Source organism: Zonotrichia albicollis, unplaced genomic scaffold (genome assembly GCF_047830755.1).
Source record: "Zonotrichia albicollis isolate bZonAlb1 unplaced genomic scaffold, bZonAlb1.hap1 Scaffold_83, whole genome shotgun sequence".
In the NCBI taxonomy this organism is placed as follows: Eukaryota; Metazoa; Chordata; class Aves; order Passeriformes; family Passerellidae; genus Zonotrichia; species Zonotrichia albicollis.
The window spans coordinates 46,986-67,624 of record NW_027428460.1 but is presented as its reverse complement, the minus strand read 5'-3'; the positions used below and the strand labels follow the sequence as shown (position 1 = coordinate 67,624).

The 20,639-nt window shown below is 42.0% G+C and overlaps 1 protein-coding gene across 6 annotated transcripts in view; it reads left to right on the top strand.

Annotated features, from left to right (window-relative positions):
- The window catches only part of LOC141728092 (transforming acidic coiled-coil-containing protein 3-like), a 31,089-nt gene extending 13,740 nt beyond the window's left edge, over positions 1 to 17,349 (top strand). For 4 of the 6 annotated variants that reach the window (XM_074534414.1, XM_074534413.1, XM_074534417.1 and 1 more), the window contains 8 exons: positions 24 to 67; positions 913 to 1,073; positions 4,033 to 4,109; positions 4,200 to 4,243; positions 14,039 to 14,199; positions 15,537 to 15,643; positions 15,849 to 15,969; positions 17,184 to 17,349. In XM_074534414.1, coding sequence (XP_074390515.1) covers positions 24 to 67; positions 913 to 1,073; positions 4,033 to 4,109; positions 4,200 to 4,243; positions 14,039 to 14,199; positions 15,537 to 15,643; positions 15,849 to 15,969; positions 17,184 to 17,231 — 763 coding nt within the window. In that variant the 3' untranslated portion in view covers positions 17,232 to 17,349. Of the gene's footprint in view, positions 1 to 23; positions 68 to 912; positions 1,074 to 4,032; positions 4,110 to 4,199; positions 4,244 to 4,965; positions 5,266 to 11,333; positions 13,575 to 13,844; positions 13,916 to 14,038; positions 14,200 to 15,536; positions 15,644 to 15,848; positions 15,970 to 17,183 lie in introns of those variants that run through there. The other 2 variants (XR_012578776.1, XM_074534418.1) reach the window with 2 other exon arrangements.
- Positions 17,350 to 20,639: the final 3,290 nt, after the last annotated feature.

Sequence of the window (20,639 nt, the reverse complement as noted above, 5' to 3'; positions counted from 1 at the left end):
CTTTTCTTTTTCATGGTTTTTAGAAAAAGAGTTGATGAATTGAATCAGATAGCAACACAAATGATGGGTAAGTTCCATATTTACACTTGGCGTGCCTTGGGGGGCTGGGACATAAGGTTTAAGACAAGATAGACTCACAATTTTATGCATATCCGTAGACATGATATCACTTGATAGGTAATGATGACTTTTTGAATCAGGCATGAACACAACTTTTTCTTATTCTTCACTGGAGCTGTTGGTTTTTTCAAACTGGCAGATCCAGTTGTCAGCACTCTGTGTTTAATTGTTCATTCTGTGGCATCATTTAAGTGGCAAGGTATCACTAGAAGTTGTTGCTGGAGGATTTGGCCTTTTGCTTTAGTCAAGTTTGTGGCTTCAAAACTAGGAAAGACATCCACTGAAGCTCTTGTATAGTTCACTTTCTTAGCTCAAAGCTGAATTAGGCACATCTGAGCCAGCTTTTCTGTGCTCCTCTAAGGCCATGGGAAACAGCTTGGGTGTATAACCCAAACCTCTTCTGAAAGTCTGCTGTGCTAGTCTGACTTGTTATCCCAGTCTCCTCCAGATCTTCCAGCTGTTGTGTATGTTTAATGAAAAATATTTTTGGATCCTTGCTTCTATCACAACATTCAAGGCTCCTGTAACAGTAGACTCTAGAGGAGCAGGAGAAAAAATGCTTTTGGCAAGCACATGGTCATGGTCTTGAATGGCTTTAAGTTTGGTGTGAGGCAATATGTAACAAAGATACAAAGACCACTTAAGAGCACAGACATGGTGTCCTTACAGGTGAGAGGCCAGGGTATGAAACCTTCCTAAGGGGAAGAATTGAAGGTGTGGGGTTATTGGCTGTACTATGGAACTGGTTTTATGCTAAAGCAATAACTATCATGGGTTAACTCCACTCTCTAGAGAATGCTCAGAAGGAGAAGGAAGCCTCAAGGAAAGAAATACAGAAGCTGATGGAAGAGAAGCAGCAAGCTATTTCAGATCTGAACTCTATGGAGAAGTCCTTCTCTGTAATCTTCAAACGACTTGAGAAACAGAAAGAGGTGTTAGAGGGTTACCACAAAGTAAGATGATTTAATGCAAATAATACCCTTCACTAAATCTCATTTGTTTTGGGAGAGGAAATGGTGTCATTTCTAGAGCAGCCATTAATTAGGTAGTGTAAGGACTACCTGTAAAACCAGGTGCTAAGTTGTTTATTTAAAGATTATTAAAAAACTAATTTGTTGTATTTAGTGACTGACTTAAAGTAAGATAATATCTTAGAAGGCAAAGTTTCTTCAAACAGAAGTGAGCTGTTTTCTTGCTGCAGCACATCTCTTTTGCTAATCATAGAGACTCTCATGTGGCAGCTGCTGCATAAGAGCAGCTTGTTTTCCCTACACCATGTTGAATGGATGCTGGAGAGGATGTGCAATTATAAGTCAGAATAATAGGTTATTAGGTGCTCCCTACTAAGATGCTTGTGACTTTTTTCTAAAGCTAAAGTCAAGCCTTTGTTCTGCAGCTTCTTCAGAGGCTGGAGGAAAGAAGGTAGCGAGGATAAGCTATGGTTTCTTACTCCATGAAATGCATGAAAATTGATTCAGTTGGTGCTTTAAAAAGTGCCTTCAGATTTTTTTCATTCAATTATCTTTAATGTCCCACCCCTATTTATCTCAGTTACCTTCACGAGCTACAGCTGCTGCCCAGCTAAGGACCCTGCAGCTGCAGCTCGTTTGGAGCAACTCAGACCCACACAGGTCTTACAATACAACATGTATTCAGGCCCCCACAGTATGGTGGCCCTTCCAAAGGAGAACTTGGCATAGCCTTGGAAGGTTCTTTTGTTTGGATTATCTGGGATACGTGTTTCTCATCGTACTTGACATGAGTATCTCATTCTGAAAAGCTTGCTGTGGACTTGATGGGTGCTGTAGGTATAGAACTTTTTAGAGCTAGCACTTAGGGACATAGGACAAACTTCATTATTAGTCAGGTTCTGCCTTATATCTACTCACTATTAGAAGGCACCTGTTATCAGATGGGATAGTTAGGCTTAATATCAGTGATCTGGATACTTCTTACTCAAGAAGCAGGAATACATTTTCATGCCAATGGAAGAGAGTGACTTACGTAACTTCCCTAAGAAAAGATAAAGCTGTAGTGCCAGTTCAGCGCTATGTCAGTTCTTTTCTTGTGGGACCTGAATGCATAAGAGCATGTCCAGCTGAGAAAGTGAAGGTGAGGTCTGGAGCTCACTCCAGAGGATAAAAACATTAGTGAAGGAGGGAAGAAGTAGTTGATAAGATTTTAAGCCTGTTCTGTAATTGCAGAAATTGCCTTTAAAAACCCATCTTCTGACTGGTGCAAGAAGACTTATATATCCACTTAATGAATCAAGTACTCCAGTTGTTGAAGTATGACTTCTGAGATATGTTACCTTACAAACACTAAATAATGTAAGAGGAGCATTTGAGCATAAATATCCTTAAAGCTACTTGTATCACTTCAGCAAAAGATGGAGCTTCCAAAATTCCTGACTGCTGTACTGCAGGCAGTGGCATTAGGGGCACCAAACAAAGATGACCTGTGATTATTTGCTGCTTAAGTTCCTCTTTTGTTTTAGAGTGCAGAAATAGTGGCTTTTGTAGGAATAACTTTTACTTTGTGTCATTTAGGAGGTGACTTTCACTCAGCATATTGTCTAGTACAGGAAAATAAATGTAGCTTTGACAGGGGACAGCTTTTATTGCATTGATCTAAAACTAAGAACGTATATAATAGCGGGGGGTTAAGCTTGTAATATCAGTAAAGCGCTGCTCTTTCATGTTGGAAAGAACTACTTTAAACCTGCACACACTGTTGTAGGTGTGACTGGATGACTCCAGCTGTGTCACTTAAATAAAAATGCCTGGAATTACAATATCAACCTGAAAGGAAGACAGGCTGACTTTTATTTTTGTTTCTATCTGTGAAACAATTCAGAAATAGGAGGAAAGTGAAAATCCATTTTCCTTCTTGGCAAATACAGCACTTGGGGAAGCCTGCTTTTTTGGGGTCTACTGAACCTGTTTTGAGCTTGCAAGTGCCAGTTTCCAATTTGTTTCCATTTTCACATACCTTTGCTTTTGTAATATTTTTTCCTAGCTTAGCTATCACTACTTGTCTTAATAGAACATTCTATTTTTGCTAGTATCCTGCTTCCTGTCACCTGAAATATTGCAATATATTTAAAATTAGATTGCTCTAAAATACGGAAAAATCAGTGTACTACAGTTTACTGTGTAGTTTTGTGACAAAACCAGCAAGCTAGCAATAATCATGTGCTTCTACTTTCTCTTTTATTTTTTTAAATTCCAGGTTATTTTATGTATTTTGAGCCTCTTGTCTTTGAAGGCCTCCCACAGTGCAGTTAGCTCTGTGGTTACAGCTCTTAACTTGTTACGGAGCTTGCACAAAATGTTTAGCAAAGAGTATTTGTGCTGCTTAATTCTATTACTGTGAGCTCTGCTTTAGTTTAGCTATCATTATTCTCAAATGAATTGAGGCATCTTTTCATCCTCCCCCTTTCCACTTTGCCTAATTTAGTGTTGAGTAAAAGTTACTGCAAACAGCATTTTGGTCTTGAACAGGCTTTTGTTTTTTGTGTTTTGTTTTTGGTGTTTGTTCTCTCATGTGTTAATATTAGCAGGTTTGTGAAGTACTTTTTTTTCTGCCCTGTAAATAAGGGAAATGTGTGTCACTTGCTAGAATGTTCCTTGGTCCATTGTGTTCTCTCAGAGGTTATAGCTGAGTTGACTCTGATCTTGCCACTTGACAAGATACTAGCAATGTGCTGGGAATCATATATGCAAAATCTGTGTATTAATCTAAATTTTATTTGAGTCAAGTTTGTAATTAAACAATTTTGATTCTGTTAAGAAATTAGAACTTATTTCTCTCTCTGTATTAATTTCAAGTTGCCCTTCAGACTGTTTTTAGTATCAAATCTTTTATCTCTTGTTGTGCAAAAAGTAAAGGCTTACCTTTTCACCCTCAAAGGTTCAAGAGAAAGAGCTGGAGAATGAGAAATTGAAACAGAAGTTTAATGAGCTTCATACGGATTACAACGAAATGGGGTATGAATCTGTCCTGACTTTTATATCTACTTAGTTATTCCAGATGCTTTTTCTAATGTATGTTCAACTTTTCTTTTTCATGGTTTTTAGAAAAAGAGTTGATGAATTGGAACAGATAGCAACACAAATGATGGGTAAGTTCCATATTTATACTTGGCGTGCCTTGGGGGGCTGGGACATAAGGTTTAAGACAAGATAGACTCACAATTTTATGCATATCCGTAGACATGATATCACTTGATAGGTAATGATGACTTTTTGAATCAGGCATGAACACAACTTTTTCTTATTCTTCACTGGAGCTGTTGGTTTTTTCAAACTGGCAGATCCAGTTGTCAGCACTCTGTGTTTAATTGTTCATTCTGTGGCATCATTTAAGTGGCAAGGTATCACTAGAAGTTGTTGCTGGAGGATTTGGCCTTTTGCTTTAGTCAAGTTTGTGGCTTCAAAACTAGGAAAGACATCCACTGAAGCTCTTGTATAGTTCACTTTCTTAGCTCAAAGCTGAATTAGGCACATCTGAGCCAGCTTTTCTGTGCTCCTCTAAGGCCATGGGAAACAGCTTGGGTGTATAACCCAAACCTCTTCTGAAAGTCTGCTGTGCTAGTCTGACTTGTTATCCCAGTCTCCTCCAGATCTTCCAGCTGTTGTGTATGTTTAATGAAAAATATTTTTGGATCCTTGCTTCTATCACAACATTCAAGGCTCCTGTAACAGTAGACTCTAGAGGAGCAGGAGAAAAAATGCTTTTGGCAAGCACATGGTCATGGTCTTGAATGGCTTTAAGTTTGGTGTGAGGCAATATGTAACAAAGATACAAAGACCACTTAAGAGCACAGACATGGTGTCCTTACAGGTGTTTTGCGGAGAAAAGAAGAAACCTCACAACTTGTAAAAGTTGTAAAGCCCGGTATGCTTTATTACGACGCGCGCCGGACGCAAGACTCCCCAAAAGGGCATGCGTACCCCTGGAGACTCCGAGTCCCCTTTTTATCCCCCCTTCCAAATGCATATGCATACAGTTTCAAATTAAGTTCATACATATTCATTCCACATGACATTTAGCACTAATTCTTCTTTATCGAAGGAATTCCTAAGTCGGGGGCAGATTGACCTCGTGGTTTTTCTGTTTTTCTTTCTCTGTCTCCTTGCTGTCTCTGGAACGCGGCCTCTCCTTCAGCTTTAGCTCCACAGACCCTTCACCTCTCCTAGACACTTTACCTAGTTCAGGATGGATATTCTGTCTCATTCCCCCCTTTCCTAGGAAATAAGTAAATTCTTTTACTTAAGGAAAATTTCCACGACAATAAGTGTCTTTTAGCGCTTTACCATGTACATTTGACAAAGAGGTTAGTACAGCTATTCGTTGTAGCATTCTCCAGTTCCAAATTAACAATGTAATAGATAATCCTAAGCTTATCCCAACTAATATTAGTAAAACTAGAATAGGGTGGCACAACTTATCAAAGGTTCCATTTGCAGTTGGTGATCACCCAAAGATCACATCTCACCAGTGATTATCCGTATTTTATTCTTTGTAGAACTCTGGTTATTTCTTTTGTACCATGTTGGACAGTAATTAAGGTTTTCTTTCCACTTTCTCGGATTTCTTTCAAGACTTCTAATAAGTCTTGGTGCTTAATTAATTGTTTTACCAATGTAAGGTTCACCCCGATAGGGGTAGGTGGTAGTCTGTGATACATTGTGTAATTGGCTGTAATCAGCTGGTGGGATGTTACTGGTACCAAATACGAAAAATCACACCCAATAATCTTAACAAAATTACAAATACAAATACAGAGATTAGAATGGTTTCTACTAGACAGAATAACATCATTGCTATTAATTTGTACAGCAGCACAAGCAGTTCTCAAACATACACCCTTTTCCAGTATATACGAGCACAGTTTTCTGGTCAGTGACTGGATGAATTTCAAAAGTGACAAATACTCTGTTCAGTGTCCAAACACATCCTGGGCATTAGCAGTATTGCTTTCACAAATGAATCCCATTTGTTCTCTAGTAATGCAGGATTCTAAGTTTACTACCTGCCACTTTTCATTCATCTTTTTGTGCCCACACTCTATGTTCTGAAGGATAGAGTGTTGTTTCTTCATGGTTTAATCTTAGGGCAATGATGGGATGGATAACATAAGCAGTGGCATTACATATGGTAAGCACAAAGGCAGTGGCCACATTAGAAATAGGATCATAGGTGAAATTCACCATAATCCACCAGGATTAAAACTTCCTTTCAAAATCAATTGCATTATCCCATTCAATTTTCTGAATTTCAGCTGGAAAATTACCTTCACCCCTTTCCTATATGATCAGAGCTGCTGTTGCTTGTATCCATAACTGTGCTTGTATACAACTGAAAGCTAAAGACACATTATCTTGAACTATACTAAGTGCTTCTACTATCAATTTGTGGTCTTGGTCCCCGGCCTGTTCATTCTTCTTTACTTTGGCAGTACTTTTGAAATCTGTCACTGGCTAGTTCCTAATGCCAGTAGAGATTACTATAAAGGCTGCTTCAATTTTGTTAGGCTACCTGCTGCAGCAGCCAGTTTATTCATCAGTATTTCTGAATCAATTCTGTCGACGGAAGGAGACCAGGACATCAATTGATCATCACAGGCCCAATTTTATTGATCAGCACAGCGGGTTAAATACAGTTCGTAATTAACTTCATGCATATTGCAAAAGTTGAGCTCAGGATTGGTTAGTTACATATCAGCAGTTACACCTACTTTTACATTCCTATGGTCCTACTTTTGATACTTTCTACATATTCTTAGGAGATATTCAGGACTAATCTCTACTCCCTTTCTCCATGTTGCAGCAAGGCCACTGATTGCAAGCTGCTGACATCTCCTTTCAGCTTGCTGACTGCTGATTTCTCAGCTTGACCAGTGGCAATATGTCAGCATGGCCTTTCTCAGCTAACCAACTATTAATAAAGCTCTCCACATTAAAGCTCTCCACACAATTCTATTTAAAACTCCTAATCTTGTCCCTAATATGCCAGTTAGATGTTTGTTATGGGGAACAGGAACTGCTTTCTGTCCATGATCATCCCTCCCTGCCAGAGGGATGTGCTGGGCTCATACTACAAATTCAGACACACTTCACAAGTGTATCTGACAGAGGTTTAGGTCATACTTGAGACAGATGTTTGTTCTGAAATGTAGAGACTTCAGGGAATCTAACTTCTCTCTCTCCCTCCAAAGCACCTGATTTCCCAGATGTGTGGCAAGCAGGAATGTCTCTCCTGGTCACCCACCTTGCCCTTAGCTAAGATCAAGCTGTGGACTGTGTTCAGGGCAGAAGATAATGGAGGGGAAATCTTGAGAGAAGAGCCTAAATTCATTGCCTACAGGCTGTATCAGGGTGAAATTACACTAACTGTCTGATTCACTTAGGTTATCACAGACTTCCTGGTGTTCATATACACCAGGGGAGGTTCAGACACTAATTACATCTGGTCTCTCATAAGCCATCCTTTTGATGACTAAGCACTTTACTTTGATTTCTTCGCTTCAGATTCCTTGAAGTGTTCACAGCTCCTGTTCTTGCTATTCTTACTCCTCACATACTTGATTCTCGTGGATTACTACAGTAGATATGTTTAATATAAACCTTCTTTATCTCAGAAGGTTTTCCTATGGATCCAGTATACTGATTAAATGCCAGGGACCAAGGCCATTCAGCATTGCTTTGGGTAGAGGTACTCTCTAGTTTTAAAACTTCAGTTATAATTCCATACAAAACAATTCTGTACACTAAAGTATGAGCTACTCCCGACCGCAATATACTCATTTTGCCCGAATAAGTTTTAGTCTCAGTTCATTGTCTCCTGGTGTCACTCCTGAAGGGGCTTCTGGGCCTTCTTCACCCGAGAGTGATGGATCCAGCATTCTGCTCCTTGATTTTGATTGCAGTGAAGGTGGTGAGAGGTACTTGCAGTGGTCTCTCTCACTGTGGTTCTGAAGTCTTCTCTGTAAGAGACTTAACATATACATCAACCCCAGGCTATCCAACTCCCTGCTCCGAGTTCCAGCCACAAGTTTCTCAATTACTCTGAGCTGTTTGCTTAATGCCACCATGTAAGTGGACATTCTGGACATTCCCCTTGTATTCTGTTGTCTTCTATAAGGCATTCCAAAAGGATTCAGCATTCCTTTAGCTCAAAAGGTTTAGTTTGAATTTGCAATAGTGCTAGTGGAAGAGCTTCTTGCCCCAGTCTTATGATTTGCTGCTTAATCAAATGATTCATTCTCTCCCCCTGGCCGCTTGATTGGGGCAGTATGGGGTGTGAAGTTCTTAATCTATGCCCAGATGGCTACTAATCTGTTGCACTATTTTGGAAGTGAAAGGTGATTCTTTATCTGAGGATATTGTGGCTGGAACTCTGAAGCGTGGTATTATCTCTTGTAAAAATGATCTGGTCACCTCTTGAGCTTTGACAGTTCTGGTGGGGAATGTTTCTGGCCACCCTGAAAATGTATCTATTAATACCAGTAAATACTGATAACCCCCTTTCCTTGGGAGTTCTGAAAAGTTGATTTGCCACTGCTATACAGGCCCATGGCCTCTCCCAGTCTGACCAAGTTTTGGCCCGGGGGTATTTTGAGGTTAGTCTGGAGGCAAGGATCACATTATCAGCTCACCTGAGTGATAGTGGCATATAGATTCCTGACAATGATACAACAGTCCTTTCAATCAGATGTGTGTTCTAGAAAGCCTGTGGGGATTACTACTTCAAAGTCAACACTTCATTCCAGTGCACTCTGTATCACTCGCAGCCTCGGTCATTTTGAGAAAGGAGCCACACTCTATAAAAGGCTTTAAGTAATTAGGCCCTAGTGTGTTTTCTAGTGCCCTTCCTTCACTAGTAACCACGAAAATGGGAGGGGATTACTAGCTCTCTTTCAATGGTAGCCCACCCCTTGCAGTTGTACGTCTCTTTTGATTAGTATTATTGTATTATGGCTTACCTTCGAGGAAAATCTGTACCTCACCCTTTGCTGCTTTCTTTGCCTCTCCATCCGCCAGCTCATTTCTTTCCTCCAATTTTAAGCTCACTCTCTGGTGTGCCTTAATATGCCTTTTCAGGTAGCCGAACTGCTTCCAGCAGCTGGATTGTCTCTTCTTTCCCTGTGAGGTCAGCAGTCCCCTCTCCTTCCAGATGGCTCCATGTGCATGCACAACTCTGAATGCCTTTTGCTGTTTCTAAGGCATGGGTCCATGCATTTATCTCAGCATCCTGTGCAGAGGTACCTGTTGGTAAGGGTCCAGACTCTATTACCTCTCTGCAGGTAGTCACTGTGAACTTTGCAATGTCGCTTTCTTGTCAGTGACCCAGGTCTCTGCATTGTCCGGAGGAGTGTCCTTTAAGTCTGGGCGGCTGGAGTAGGTAGCTTCAGTGGTCTCTAGGCAATCATGGTGTACTGCTTCTCCTTGATTCCACTGAGAAAAGAAGCTGGGTTGACAATATTAGTCACCACTATCTCTCCATCATCTTGCTCTACCATGATGGCCTGGTATTTCAGAAACCTCTCTGGTGAAAAGCCAGTGGCCACCCTTTACTTCCAGTACTACAGACACTGTGTGGGACACTAGCACAGTCATTTTTGTCCCAGGATAAACTTGTGTGCCTCTTGAATGTTCAGCACAACTGCTGCTACAGCTCTGAGGCAACCTGGCCATCCTTTGGCTGTTGCATCTAGTTGCTTAGAGAGGTAAGCAACTGCCCTCCGGTATGGACCCAAGTCTTGAGCCAATATTCCCAGAGCAATTCCTTGCATGGAAAAATAGAAAGAATGCTTTACTTACATCTGGAAGTTTCAAAGCTGGAGCCGACATGAGGGGACTCTCTAGCTGGAGAAAGGCCCGTGTGGTGTCTCTTGTCCACTGGAGATCTCAGTTCCCATTGGCAATAAGAGCATAGAGGGGTCTGGAGAACAGTCCACAATTATGAACCCACAGCTGGCACTACACTGCCATGCCTAAGAAGGTTTGGAGTTCTTTCGTTGTCTGGGGTTCAGGGTTTGGCATAGGGCTTCCCTGCCTTAAAGTCTGCTGCTCAGCACTCACTTCTTACTCCAGGTAGATTACCTTCTGTTTCACTACCTGTGCCTTTTTCTTTGAGACTCTGCATCCTTGGAGTCCTAGGAAATTCAAAAGGCTTACCGTCCAGGCTTCTCTTGCTTCCCTCGTCCGAGTGGCTACTAGAAGATCATCCACGTACTGCAACAGCCTCCTTTCCTCTTGTGGAGCTTCCTGGGACTCTGGGTCCTTGCAAGCTGTTCTCCAATCGGAGTGGAGAATTTTGAAGCCTTCAGGCACATGGACTGTGTGAGCTTGTGTTTGAATGCAAAAATGTTCTGGCTGGCTTCATGGATAGGGAGGCAAAAGAAGGCATCTCTTAGGCCTAAAACAGTGAACCAGGTTAGCTCAGGTGTTAAACAAGTTAGTAAGGTCTATGGATTTGCTACCACAGGGTACAAATTCTGTGTTATCTTATTGACAGCCCTTAATCCAGTACTACCAGTTATTGGACTGATTCCTTCCTTACCTTCCTTTTGAGGGTACTACTCAGTTCTCACTGGTTGTGTTCTTTCATTAAGCTTGATGGGGGAGCATCCCATGGGGGAGCATCTTTCACTCTCCCTGGTGCAGCAGAGGCCCATACCCTTGAAAACACTTATTTACTTATTCTAATATCTCCTTACTAATGTCTTTCTTAATTTCAGTGTCTGTTAATATTAAGCCTAACATCTTTATATTATTTGCCTCCAGAGTAACCTTTCTCATTTGAGAATATTTAGCAAATTGAGCGAATTGTACAAAAGCTTTTAGGTACACATAGTACACATGTTACTTTAAAGGTTTTCAAAAGTATGCCTTTTCAGACTGGCCAGTTGTTCATTCCCCACACTACAACATAAACATTCTCCACAGGTACTAAAGCTTTATTTAAAACTGAACACATGACCCTTGTGCTGACAAAAATTCTTCCCTTTTGGGAAGGTTACCTTTACCCCTCCTCCCTTACCTTGGGAGGAAGCCTTTACAAATCATATGTACTCATTTTGCGAACTGTGATTGCTTCGCATTTCAGCGTGATAATCCTTGCCTGATTTCATACGTTGCTATCTTATGCTGCATGCTGAACAACATGTTTGATTTGCTTTCTCTTTGCCTTGTTTTCCTTTTCAGGGGCCAAGACCAGAGAGCAGTCTGATCTCACAGTCTCTTTGTCATTCTGGGTGATTTCTTAAAACAAAAGACATTTCAGCATACAAAAACTATCCCATTTATCTTCCTATTATAAAACAGTACTAACAGCAATGAAGCACTATAAATCTTTTTATTTTCTGAGCTGCTCTTACTGGCAACCTCCTCCCAATGAGCCCCTCCCAAAAGGGGCTAATTTAGGAACCTGTTTGCTCTGGTCAGTTCTTATTATTTATTTCTCCTTGCCTTATCCCGCTTCCATTCAAACCTTTTTACAGACCTTCACAGTAGTTTCTCAGTTTTCCTCCTATACACACAGCTCCAGGTGGCAGGTATCAGATGTGATTCCCACACACAAGCTCTAAGACCTTAGGTTCTGAATCCGCTTGACCAGAAACCTTTAATTTACACTCGGGGCGTGTACCCTGACACTTATTGGAACAGCAAAACAGCAATACCAGTGTTTCTCATAAACACCGCACTGCAATAATACCTGCACATCCAGCTTTTGCTCACAGGCCATTCCCGTGTTCCCTGGGGAGACAGGGCAGCCAGAGCTGTCCCTGTGCCCAGGGCGCAGCCACTGTCACCTCACACAGCCTGCTAGCCTCTTGATGTACCAAAGGCTCCCCAAAATTGCCCACAAAGGCTGGCTATTCTGTTTATTACAGAGAACTTTAAATCCTTTCAGCAGATTGTTTCCAGTAAAGACTTACTGCAGTACCAACCGAAGTCTCATAAATCTCATAAGTCTCATTAACTAATTCATCTCATTCATCCCTTCTATATAAACTCTGTTTTACAAAATATCAGTCTTTTCTAGTTCTCTTCTTGCACAATCTAATTAAGCACTGTGTCTACTTACACTTGTTTTGCTGCTTTGCAAAAGGGCTGTGCTAGTCACAGCCAAAACTCTGATATACCTGCAGACACAGACACACGCACTCCCCCCCCCCCCCGCCTTATCTCAAATTCACTAGAGCCAAGGCTTGAATTGCTGTGAGGGGGAGAATTCTTGGAATTCCTTTAACTCACTTTATCGAAGTTAAACATAAATCACCGTACTATAGCTCTCCTATGTAAAATGCTACTCTTGTTGCAACAAAATCTTAAAATCTCCACAAACACCACTATACAGTCTGAGAATCAAATTACCACAATGCAGCGGAAGAAAATCACCACACAAAATCACTGGGAAAGGGCATATTTCTCAAAGTGCTCACTTTTCTCAACACAACACAGCACACCATAATTCGGCATTTACTCAAATCAATTTTTCCTGGACACAATCAAAATAACAGCACACAGTCTAGAGATCAAGTCCAAACATCCAAGGCAAAGGAACTCTCTGAGCTCATACTCACAGTTAAAATGTACCAAATCTACACAAATCACTACATTCAAACACGATAAATACCATCACTGACATTCCTCCACTCGCTTCTCCGCAGGGCACTTCTCTCCCTGCCCCCGCAGCTTGCTGCAGCCGGCGCCTCTGGCCTCACTCGGCTGCTTCAAACACGGGGAGTACTGACCCATCCCCGCACTGTAGGGCACTGTAGATTTACTCTCTTTTATACACCATACACATATCACCTGCACGATCACAAACACAGTGCACTGGCCACACACATTAACCATACAGCAACACAGTGTCCGGACACCACTCACACACGCACAAACAGAAGAAACATACGCGAATTCAGCTCTGCCCTATCAGAATCTGAATTCTAATACACGCATACACGGGTTCACCCGGCTTACCCCCGGAGCCGCTGGCAGTCCTGCTCTATCAGGACGACGAGGCGACGAACCCCGTCTCTAATACAGCCGCTCTATCAGCTGCAGCTAGCTTACCCCGGAGCCGCTGGCAGTCCTGCTCTATCAGGACGATGGAACGAACCCCGTCTCTAATACAGCCGCTCTATCGGCTGATCCCAGACGTCTCTGGGTCGTTAATTCCCTTGTTCTTTCCTTGTTCTTCCCCCCCTGGGGCCCCATACATACCGTATTCTCCTCCGCAGGCCAGCGGGTCGTTGTCTGTCCTCGCAGGTGGCAAGTTGAGACAAGCGGAGCCCCACCAGGAAAAAATCCTGGGGCGCGCCTTGGAGGTCCGTCTATCCCCCCTGCCCCCGCGGGGACAGAGAACTCCTGCCTTGGCTCGCCAAAATGTTTTGCGGAGAAAAGAAGAAACCTCACAACTTGTAAAAGTTGTAAAGCCCGGTATGCTTTATTACGACGCGCGCCGGACGCAAGACTCCCCAAAAGGGCATGCGTACCCCTGGAGACTCCGAGTCCCCTTTTTATCCCCCCTTCCAAATGCATATGCATACAGTTTCAAATTAAGTTCATACATATTCATTCCACATGACATTTAGCACTAATTCTTCTTTATCGAAGGAATTCCTAAGTCGGGGGCAGATTGACCTCGTGGTTTTTCTGTTTTTCTTTCTCTGTCTCCTTGCTGTCTCTGGAACGCGGCCTCTCCTTCAGCTTTAGCTCCACAGACCCTTCACCTCTCCTAGACACTTTACCTAGTTCAGGATGGATATTCTGTCTCACAGGTGAGAGGCCAGGGTATGAAACCTTCCTAAGGGGAAGAATTGAAGGTGTGGGGTTACTGGCTGTACTATGGAACTGGTTTTATGCTAAAGCAATAACTATCATGGGTTAACTCCACTCTCTAGAGAATGCTCAGAAGGAGAAGGAAGCCTCAAGGAAAGAAATACAGAAGCTGATGGAAGAGAAGCAGCAAGCTATTTCAGATCTGAACTCTATGGAGAAGTCCTTCTCTGTAATCTTCAAACGACTTGAGAAACAGAAAGAGGTGTTAGAGGGTTACCACAAAGTAAGATGATTTAATGCAAATAATACCCTTCACTAAATCTCATTTGTTTTGGGAGAGGAAATGGTGTCATTTCTAGAGCAGCCATTAATTAGGTAGTGTAAGGACTACCTGTAAAACCAGGTGCTAAGTTGTTTATTTAAAGATTATTAAAAAACTAATTTGTTGTATTTAGTGACTGACTTAAAGTAAGATAATATCTTAGAAGGCAAAGTTTCTTCAAACAGAAGTGAGCTGTTTTCTTGCTGCAGCACATCTCTTTTGCTAATCATAGAGACTCTCATGTGGCAGCTGCTGCATAAGAGCAGCTTGTTTTCCCTACACCATGTTGAATGGATGCTGGAGAGGATGTGCAATTATAAGTCAGAATAATAGGTTATTAGGTGCTCCCTACTAAGATGCTTGTGACTTTTTTCTAAAGCTAAAGTCAAGCCTTTGTTCTGCAGCTTCTTCAGAGGCTGGAGGAAAGAAGGTAGCGAGGATAAGCTATGGTTTCTTACTCCATGAAATGCATGAAAATTGATTCAGTTGGTGCTTTAAAAAGTGCCTTCAGATTTTTTTCATTCAATTATCTTTAATGTCCCTGTTTACTAAAAAACTCAGAAACTAATCCCTTAGAAGTTTCATGCTAGTCTAGGTTTTAGAAACAGGTATAGTGTCTGTTAAAACTTCAGTTTCTTCTTTGCTAGCATGGCAGGCTTCCTTCATCTTGTGTCCCTTCCCTCTCCACCCTAAGTTCAGAAGCCCTTTCTTTGGCACAGAGATAAACATTGCTTGGAAACCCAATTACTAAATTCAAGACCTGCAATTAGTAGAGTCTTAGCAATTGTTTCAAACAGTTCCAGCTTCCTACAATGGCTAATAAAATATGTGCATAGTGTGAGCTATGGAGTTACCAGGGTAACATTCTTGCTGTTAGTGTTGGATTTCTTTACGTCATGGTCCAAAGCCTGAATCTTTCTGTGGGTTCTTTGGTGAAGTTGGATTTGTAGCTATTCTTGTGGCAATTGTAACTTAATACAAAGCTGATTTTAAAAAAATTGGAGCAAACCAAACAAAACCAATCAGTGACTGTTGTTTTAGTTGGCCTTCTTTACTAGAGTTTGCTACTGAATAATTTGTTGGGGGCAAATATGATGAATAAATGTTTGCAAGGTTAAGATAGTTGAAAGGAAGCAGTTTAGTCCATATAGGCATGTGGGATTTAATAGTTGTTTCTGGAACTGCAGTGAGCAAATACTGCCCCTCAGGTGTAGTCAAATAACCCCATTGTCAAGTGGGGAAACTCCTCCCTCTACTAGCTTAAACAACTAACTGAACTTCTTTGGGTTTTGGGTCAGAATGAAGAAGTTCTGAAGAAATGTGCAGAAGATTTCTTGTCTAGAATTAAAAAGCAGGAGCAGAGATACCAGGTGCTGAAGGCCCACGCTGAAGAAAAGCTGCAGCAGTAAGTACTATGTAAAAAAGCCAGGTACCAGGAATGGCACACACAGTTTTCACAGTAGCTGCAGAATGTGGTTCAATAGTGCCAAAACCTGGCTTAAATATACTTCATCTAGTAATTAATCTCAAGTACAAGCATCTAGTGTGATTCTGAGAGTTCTGCTGTGCTGTCTGAGGGGAATGTAAACACCATGTTGTGCCTGTTTCAGGGCCAATGAGGAAATTGCCCAGGTCCACAGCAAAGCCAAGTCCGAGACTGCAGCACTGCAAGCCACTCTGAGCAAGGAGCAGATGAGGGTCCAGTCTCTGGAGAGGAGCCTGCAACAAAAGGTCAGTCACAGCACCATGGGTGAGTCTGCCCAAGCTATTGCCTTGGCCTAAGAACTCCCTGGTGTCAGGGCTAGGAGGAGCCTTGCTGGCTGTGCTGGTTGGGATGGCTGCTCTCCTGGTAGGCTTTGGGAAATTACCATTGAGACCTGATATAAGTGTCATGTCAGGACTTGTCTGTATGTTTAGATTCTTTTGGAGCACAAGGTTCATTTCCAAACTAGTCTGGGCTCCTGTGTCAGGAGGTTACTGAAGAGGTGGTGATTACAGTTATATATGGTGCAGAGCAGAATCTGGGAGTAAATTTGAATAACTGTCTGGCTCAGCTTGTTCATGAGCATGACTTGTAAGCTGTTAGTACATATTTAACTGCATGTGACTCAAGTTTTCAGTGTTGTTCAGGCCATTAGTCCTTGCACTTTATATTGTTTCATATTGATTAGGTGAAGTCTCAGAATGTTTTGTGAAGGCATATCCTTTGTTGGAACCCTTCAAAGGAACAACCTTTCTGAAGATTAAAAGTCACTGCTGGAAGTGCATGCTCTTAGTTTTACTTTATTTTTCTTGCTGCCAGTATTGAAGACTCAGAAATTGATAATGCTGACAGATTCCTGTTATGGAAAAAACCCATACTTGTGAGTCTTCAGGTTTATGGCTGAAGTTTGCATAGCAGAGGAAACAGTAGGCCTGTAACTGGAGAGATGAGACAAAGCATTTAACACAGAACTAGGTTTGGTCTTGTCATAAATACAGTAACACTATAAGAGTTCTTATTGAAATGGTTTAACTGTTCCATAAGAAATGGAAATTTCTACAAACTGGAAATTTTCACATGTCAGTAAAAGTATCAAGGCATCATTTTACAGAGTCCTTCTTGTGAAGGTTAGAATCTAAATTGTCCATGTCCTCAGTTTTGGTGTACCTAACAAAGGCTGAGCCCCAAAAGCCTTGTTTCCCTGGATCAGTTGGTCTCCATGTGTTATGGGAATGTCTCTGGAAGAAGCAGAAACAGTATACTGGATTTCATTTCTCATTTCCTGAGACTCCTAAGGATGCCATGGGATCTTTGGCATTGTAGACTCTCCTTTACATTAAATTTGCATGAGCCACTATCATGTAAATGAACTTCCTATTGCATGTACTGGAAATGGGACTCACTACAAGGTTCTAGCATAGTTTGGACATACCTGAAACTCACTCTTTTCTTTCTTCCACAGACTGAAGAAAATGATGAATCAACAAAAATCTCTGATTCTGAAGATTGAAAAAAATTGATAACTGTCTTGTAAATATGTTTATTTTCTCTGACTTGCTGTCTTGTGTGTTTATTCACTTTTTTTAATGTATGTGAAGAAATAATAAAGTTCTTGATTCACTCTTCGATATTGTTGGCTGTATCTTTTTTAGGAAATATCTATTATGTTTAATTGCTGCTTCAAATTAACAATGTCTTTCATAGCATTTTCACACATTGCTCAATGAAAAACTCTTGATCAGTGTACCTTCAGTCTGTGCCCTGTGTGATAACTTCAGAGTTCTATACTCCTGACCTGGCTTTGCTGGGGAGAGTTGCCGTGGGCACTATCTCCATTTGCTCTTGCTGCTCTCTCACTTAAGTCATTCCAGAGTTACCAGATTGAAGTAAAACTGAACCTGCACAAATGCTCTCAAGTGTTTAGTTATGTAAAAAGATTTGGAATTTAACTTTGGCTTTGGTTTGTGGGTTTGGGTTTTTATAATTAGGAGGAGCTGGAGTGATTTTGTTTTTGCAGATCAGCTAAGCAGAGGGTTTAATGGCAGGACCGATTGCTGCTCTCCTTCTCTGGGGTTTTCCATGTCATTAGTCTGTCTGACACTATTGGCTATAAAATGGTCAGTCAATCTCCCTGGCCCTGCCCACAGTGGAGAACCTTGAGAGCTGTGGGCTGCAGGTCACAGGCCATGATGAAGTCAGCCCTAGGCAATAGCAGACAGCTTGGATAAGATCAGTCCTGCTGTCTGTCTGTTATTACCTGAAATTACTTGGGAGGTTGTTCCCTCACTTCCCTGACTTGTAGGTGCATCTCCCTCAGAAGGGCTGTTGCTGCTGAGTGTGCTGAGCTGCACTTGGAGCCCTTCCCTTAAATCCGACCTTGTGGTATGCCTGGGCAGGTGGGAAATGAGCAGCAACGCCTTCAAGTCCAGACTCCACTCCTCTGTGAGGCAGCTCCTGCTCAGTGTAGGTAGCAGAAACTCCCTATAGATCAAAGTTAGTTAATAAACATGCTTCAGGTTTGTGATTTGTGGGGTGTTGTTTGTGATTCCTGCACTAATGTGAGAGGGGGACAGTAGTGGCAATGATATTAAATGCCTGGCTCTTGTGGAAGTTGTGCTGTACTTTTTAACTTACAGCTTAGGAAAGTGGCAGGTGGAAGAGGAGAAGAAATAGCCATAGAAAAGTACACAAAACCAAAGTTCACTATCCCCTGCCTCGACTTCAGCTTGTAAGATGCCCTTGGGCTGTTCCTTTGTAAATAACCATGTTGATGAGATGACCCAGAGGTGTTAGAAAGTCTCTTTTTCCCAGCCTCAAGACCAAAGAAGTTGTCGAGATTCCTTGGCTCTCATTTTCAAGGTTGTTTATTTGCTCTTATCTAAGACATTTTCTTTCTGACCTGCTGAGGTCTGTCTGGCAGGTTGGGTTGAAGCACACTGAACGCCCTCAGGGCAGTGTTACCGTTTTATACTAAAAATTATGTGTATTTTATTTACAACAATTTTCCAATACCTATCACCTCTGTTAGACAGTCTGTCTCTACTCTAAACCAATTCAAAAGTGCCACCATCACAGCAGAAGATGGAGGACCAGAAGGAGAAAGATAGGACACGCCCAGATTCCTCCATCTTTGCCTCTTGGACCCTCATTCTAAAAGCCCCAAAATTCTTCTTTTCCACCCTGGGATAAATTCACTAGCATTCTACTCAAACTCTTGTGGCTTGCAACTCCTCACACAAAGTTGGTAATTTTTTCCATGGGCTAAAATCAAAGGCAGAGGTGTCTTTGACTCCATGCCAAAGTCTTGGAGCCGCCTGCCAGGGTCTCAAATCCTCCAGGGCAGCCAAAGGAATGTCCTGGGTTCCAACAATGAGAAATATTGTACTTGGTCTAATTTGAGAAATGTCTTAGTTATGGAAACAAATTTTCACTAGATTTGTAATAAAATGGTTTGAAAGGAACATCAAGATCATCTTGTTCCAACCCCTGGTCATGGGCAGGGATGTCTTCCATGAGACCAGCGTACTTGGAGCCCCATCCAGCCTGGCCTTGAACACTTCCAGGGTGCATTATCCACAGATTCCCTGGGCAGCACACGAGGCTGGCGCTGGAGCTGCTGCTGCTATTAGGCTACAATTAGCAAGGGCTGAGCGTTCAGTCCCAGAGGCCAGGCCTGAGCTTTGCTCCCTGCTGTTGGATCGTGGCTGCGGTGTGATGAGCCAGACTGCTCTGGGGGATTGGTTGATTGATTGGCTGAAGCTGCTGTTCAACAGTAGATCAGTGTGTGGGGCAGGCTCACTTTGTACATTGTGCATAAAAAGAGGGCAGCAAAGGGCTGAGCATTTCAGGAATAAATGGATATTTATTAGGGATAAAGCCTGCAATCATAAATATTTCCACAAGATGTAGCTGCTGCTCTTTGAAATAGGGGGTTTATGGGACAGTACTTCCAGAGCTGGAGGGTGTCCCTCTTCTTGAGTTGTGCTTAATGCTAGTAAGACAATTGTTTTTATGGATTTCTGTTGGAATGGATAAAGAGCTGCACAGGGATGTATGATAAATAGCAAACTGTAAGTAGTGACAATTCTCAGGAGTTTTTGTGCTACAGGTGCCAAAGCATTCCAAACTTGTGTGTACCTTTAGGAAACTGATGCAGCAGGGAGCACTGGGCTCTTCCTTGCCTTCATGTATTCTTTCAGGGTAAAATGACTTTCTACTCTTCTCCCTGGTTTTCTGTTATTTATGCAGCATATCTCTGGTCCAGGTTGCTGGGTGAAGAGAGGGGAGACTTAAAATGTATTTGTTGTTTCTTGAATATAGCAGCTGTACAGACACCACCACCCCCAGTGTGTTGATGCAGGGGAATACAGAAGGCCAGTAGAGACCAGGATGCCAGATACAGGTGCAAATGTTGTTTTGGTGCCTGGAAATTCTTGTCTGATATCAAAAGTTTTATTGAGAGTTACACCTTGTGTGTCCAGTTACTGCCTGTTGATAATAAAAACTGGAAATTGCCATATTCTTACTGGAATCTGTGACCCCACCTGGGAAATCTGCCTGGGGCTCTCTTGTTTGCTGCTTGTGTCAGTACCTACAAGAAAACTGACAGTACATGGAAAGCAATGCTTGAATGGAGATGGCTGTAAAATGCCAGGGCACTGAGCAGGACGAGTGAGCAGCTTTTGTATGTATGAGCCCGAGGCTTGACTTCAATGCTTTTGTCCAATACTGCCTTGGACAATTCTTTTCCTTGCCAAAGGCTGTGGGGCAGGCAAGGCCTCTGCATTTTAAACTGCTCAGAAAGGATGGTTGATTTTTCCCTGCAATGTGTACCACCAACTTAAGACTCCCACCATCTCTAAGAGTTTAGTGTTTTGTAATTCCTACCTGAAAGCATCATTTCAGTGTTGCCTTCCTT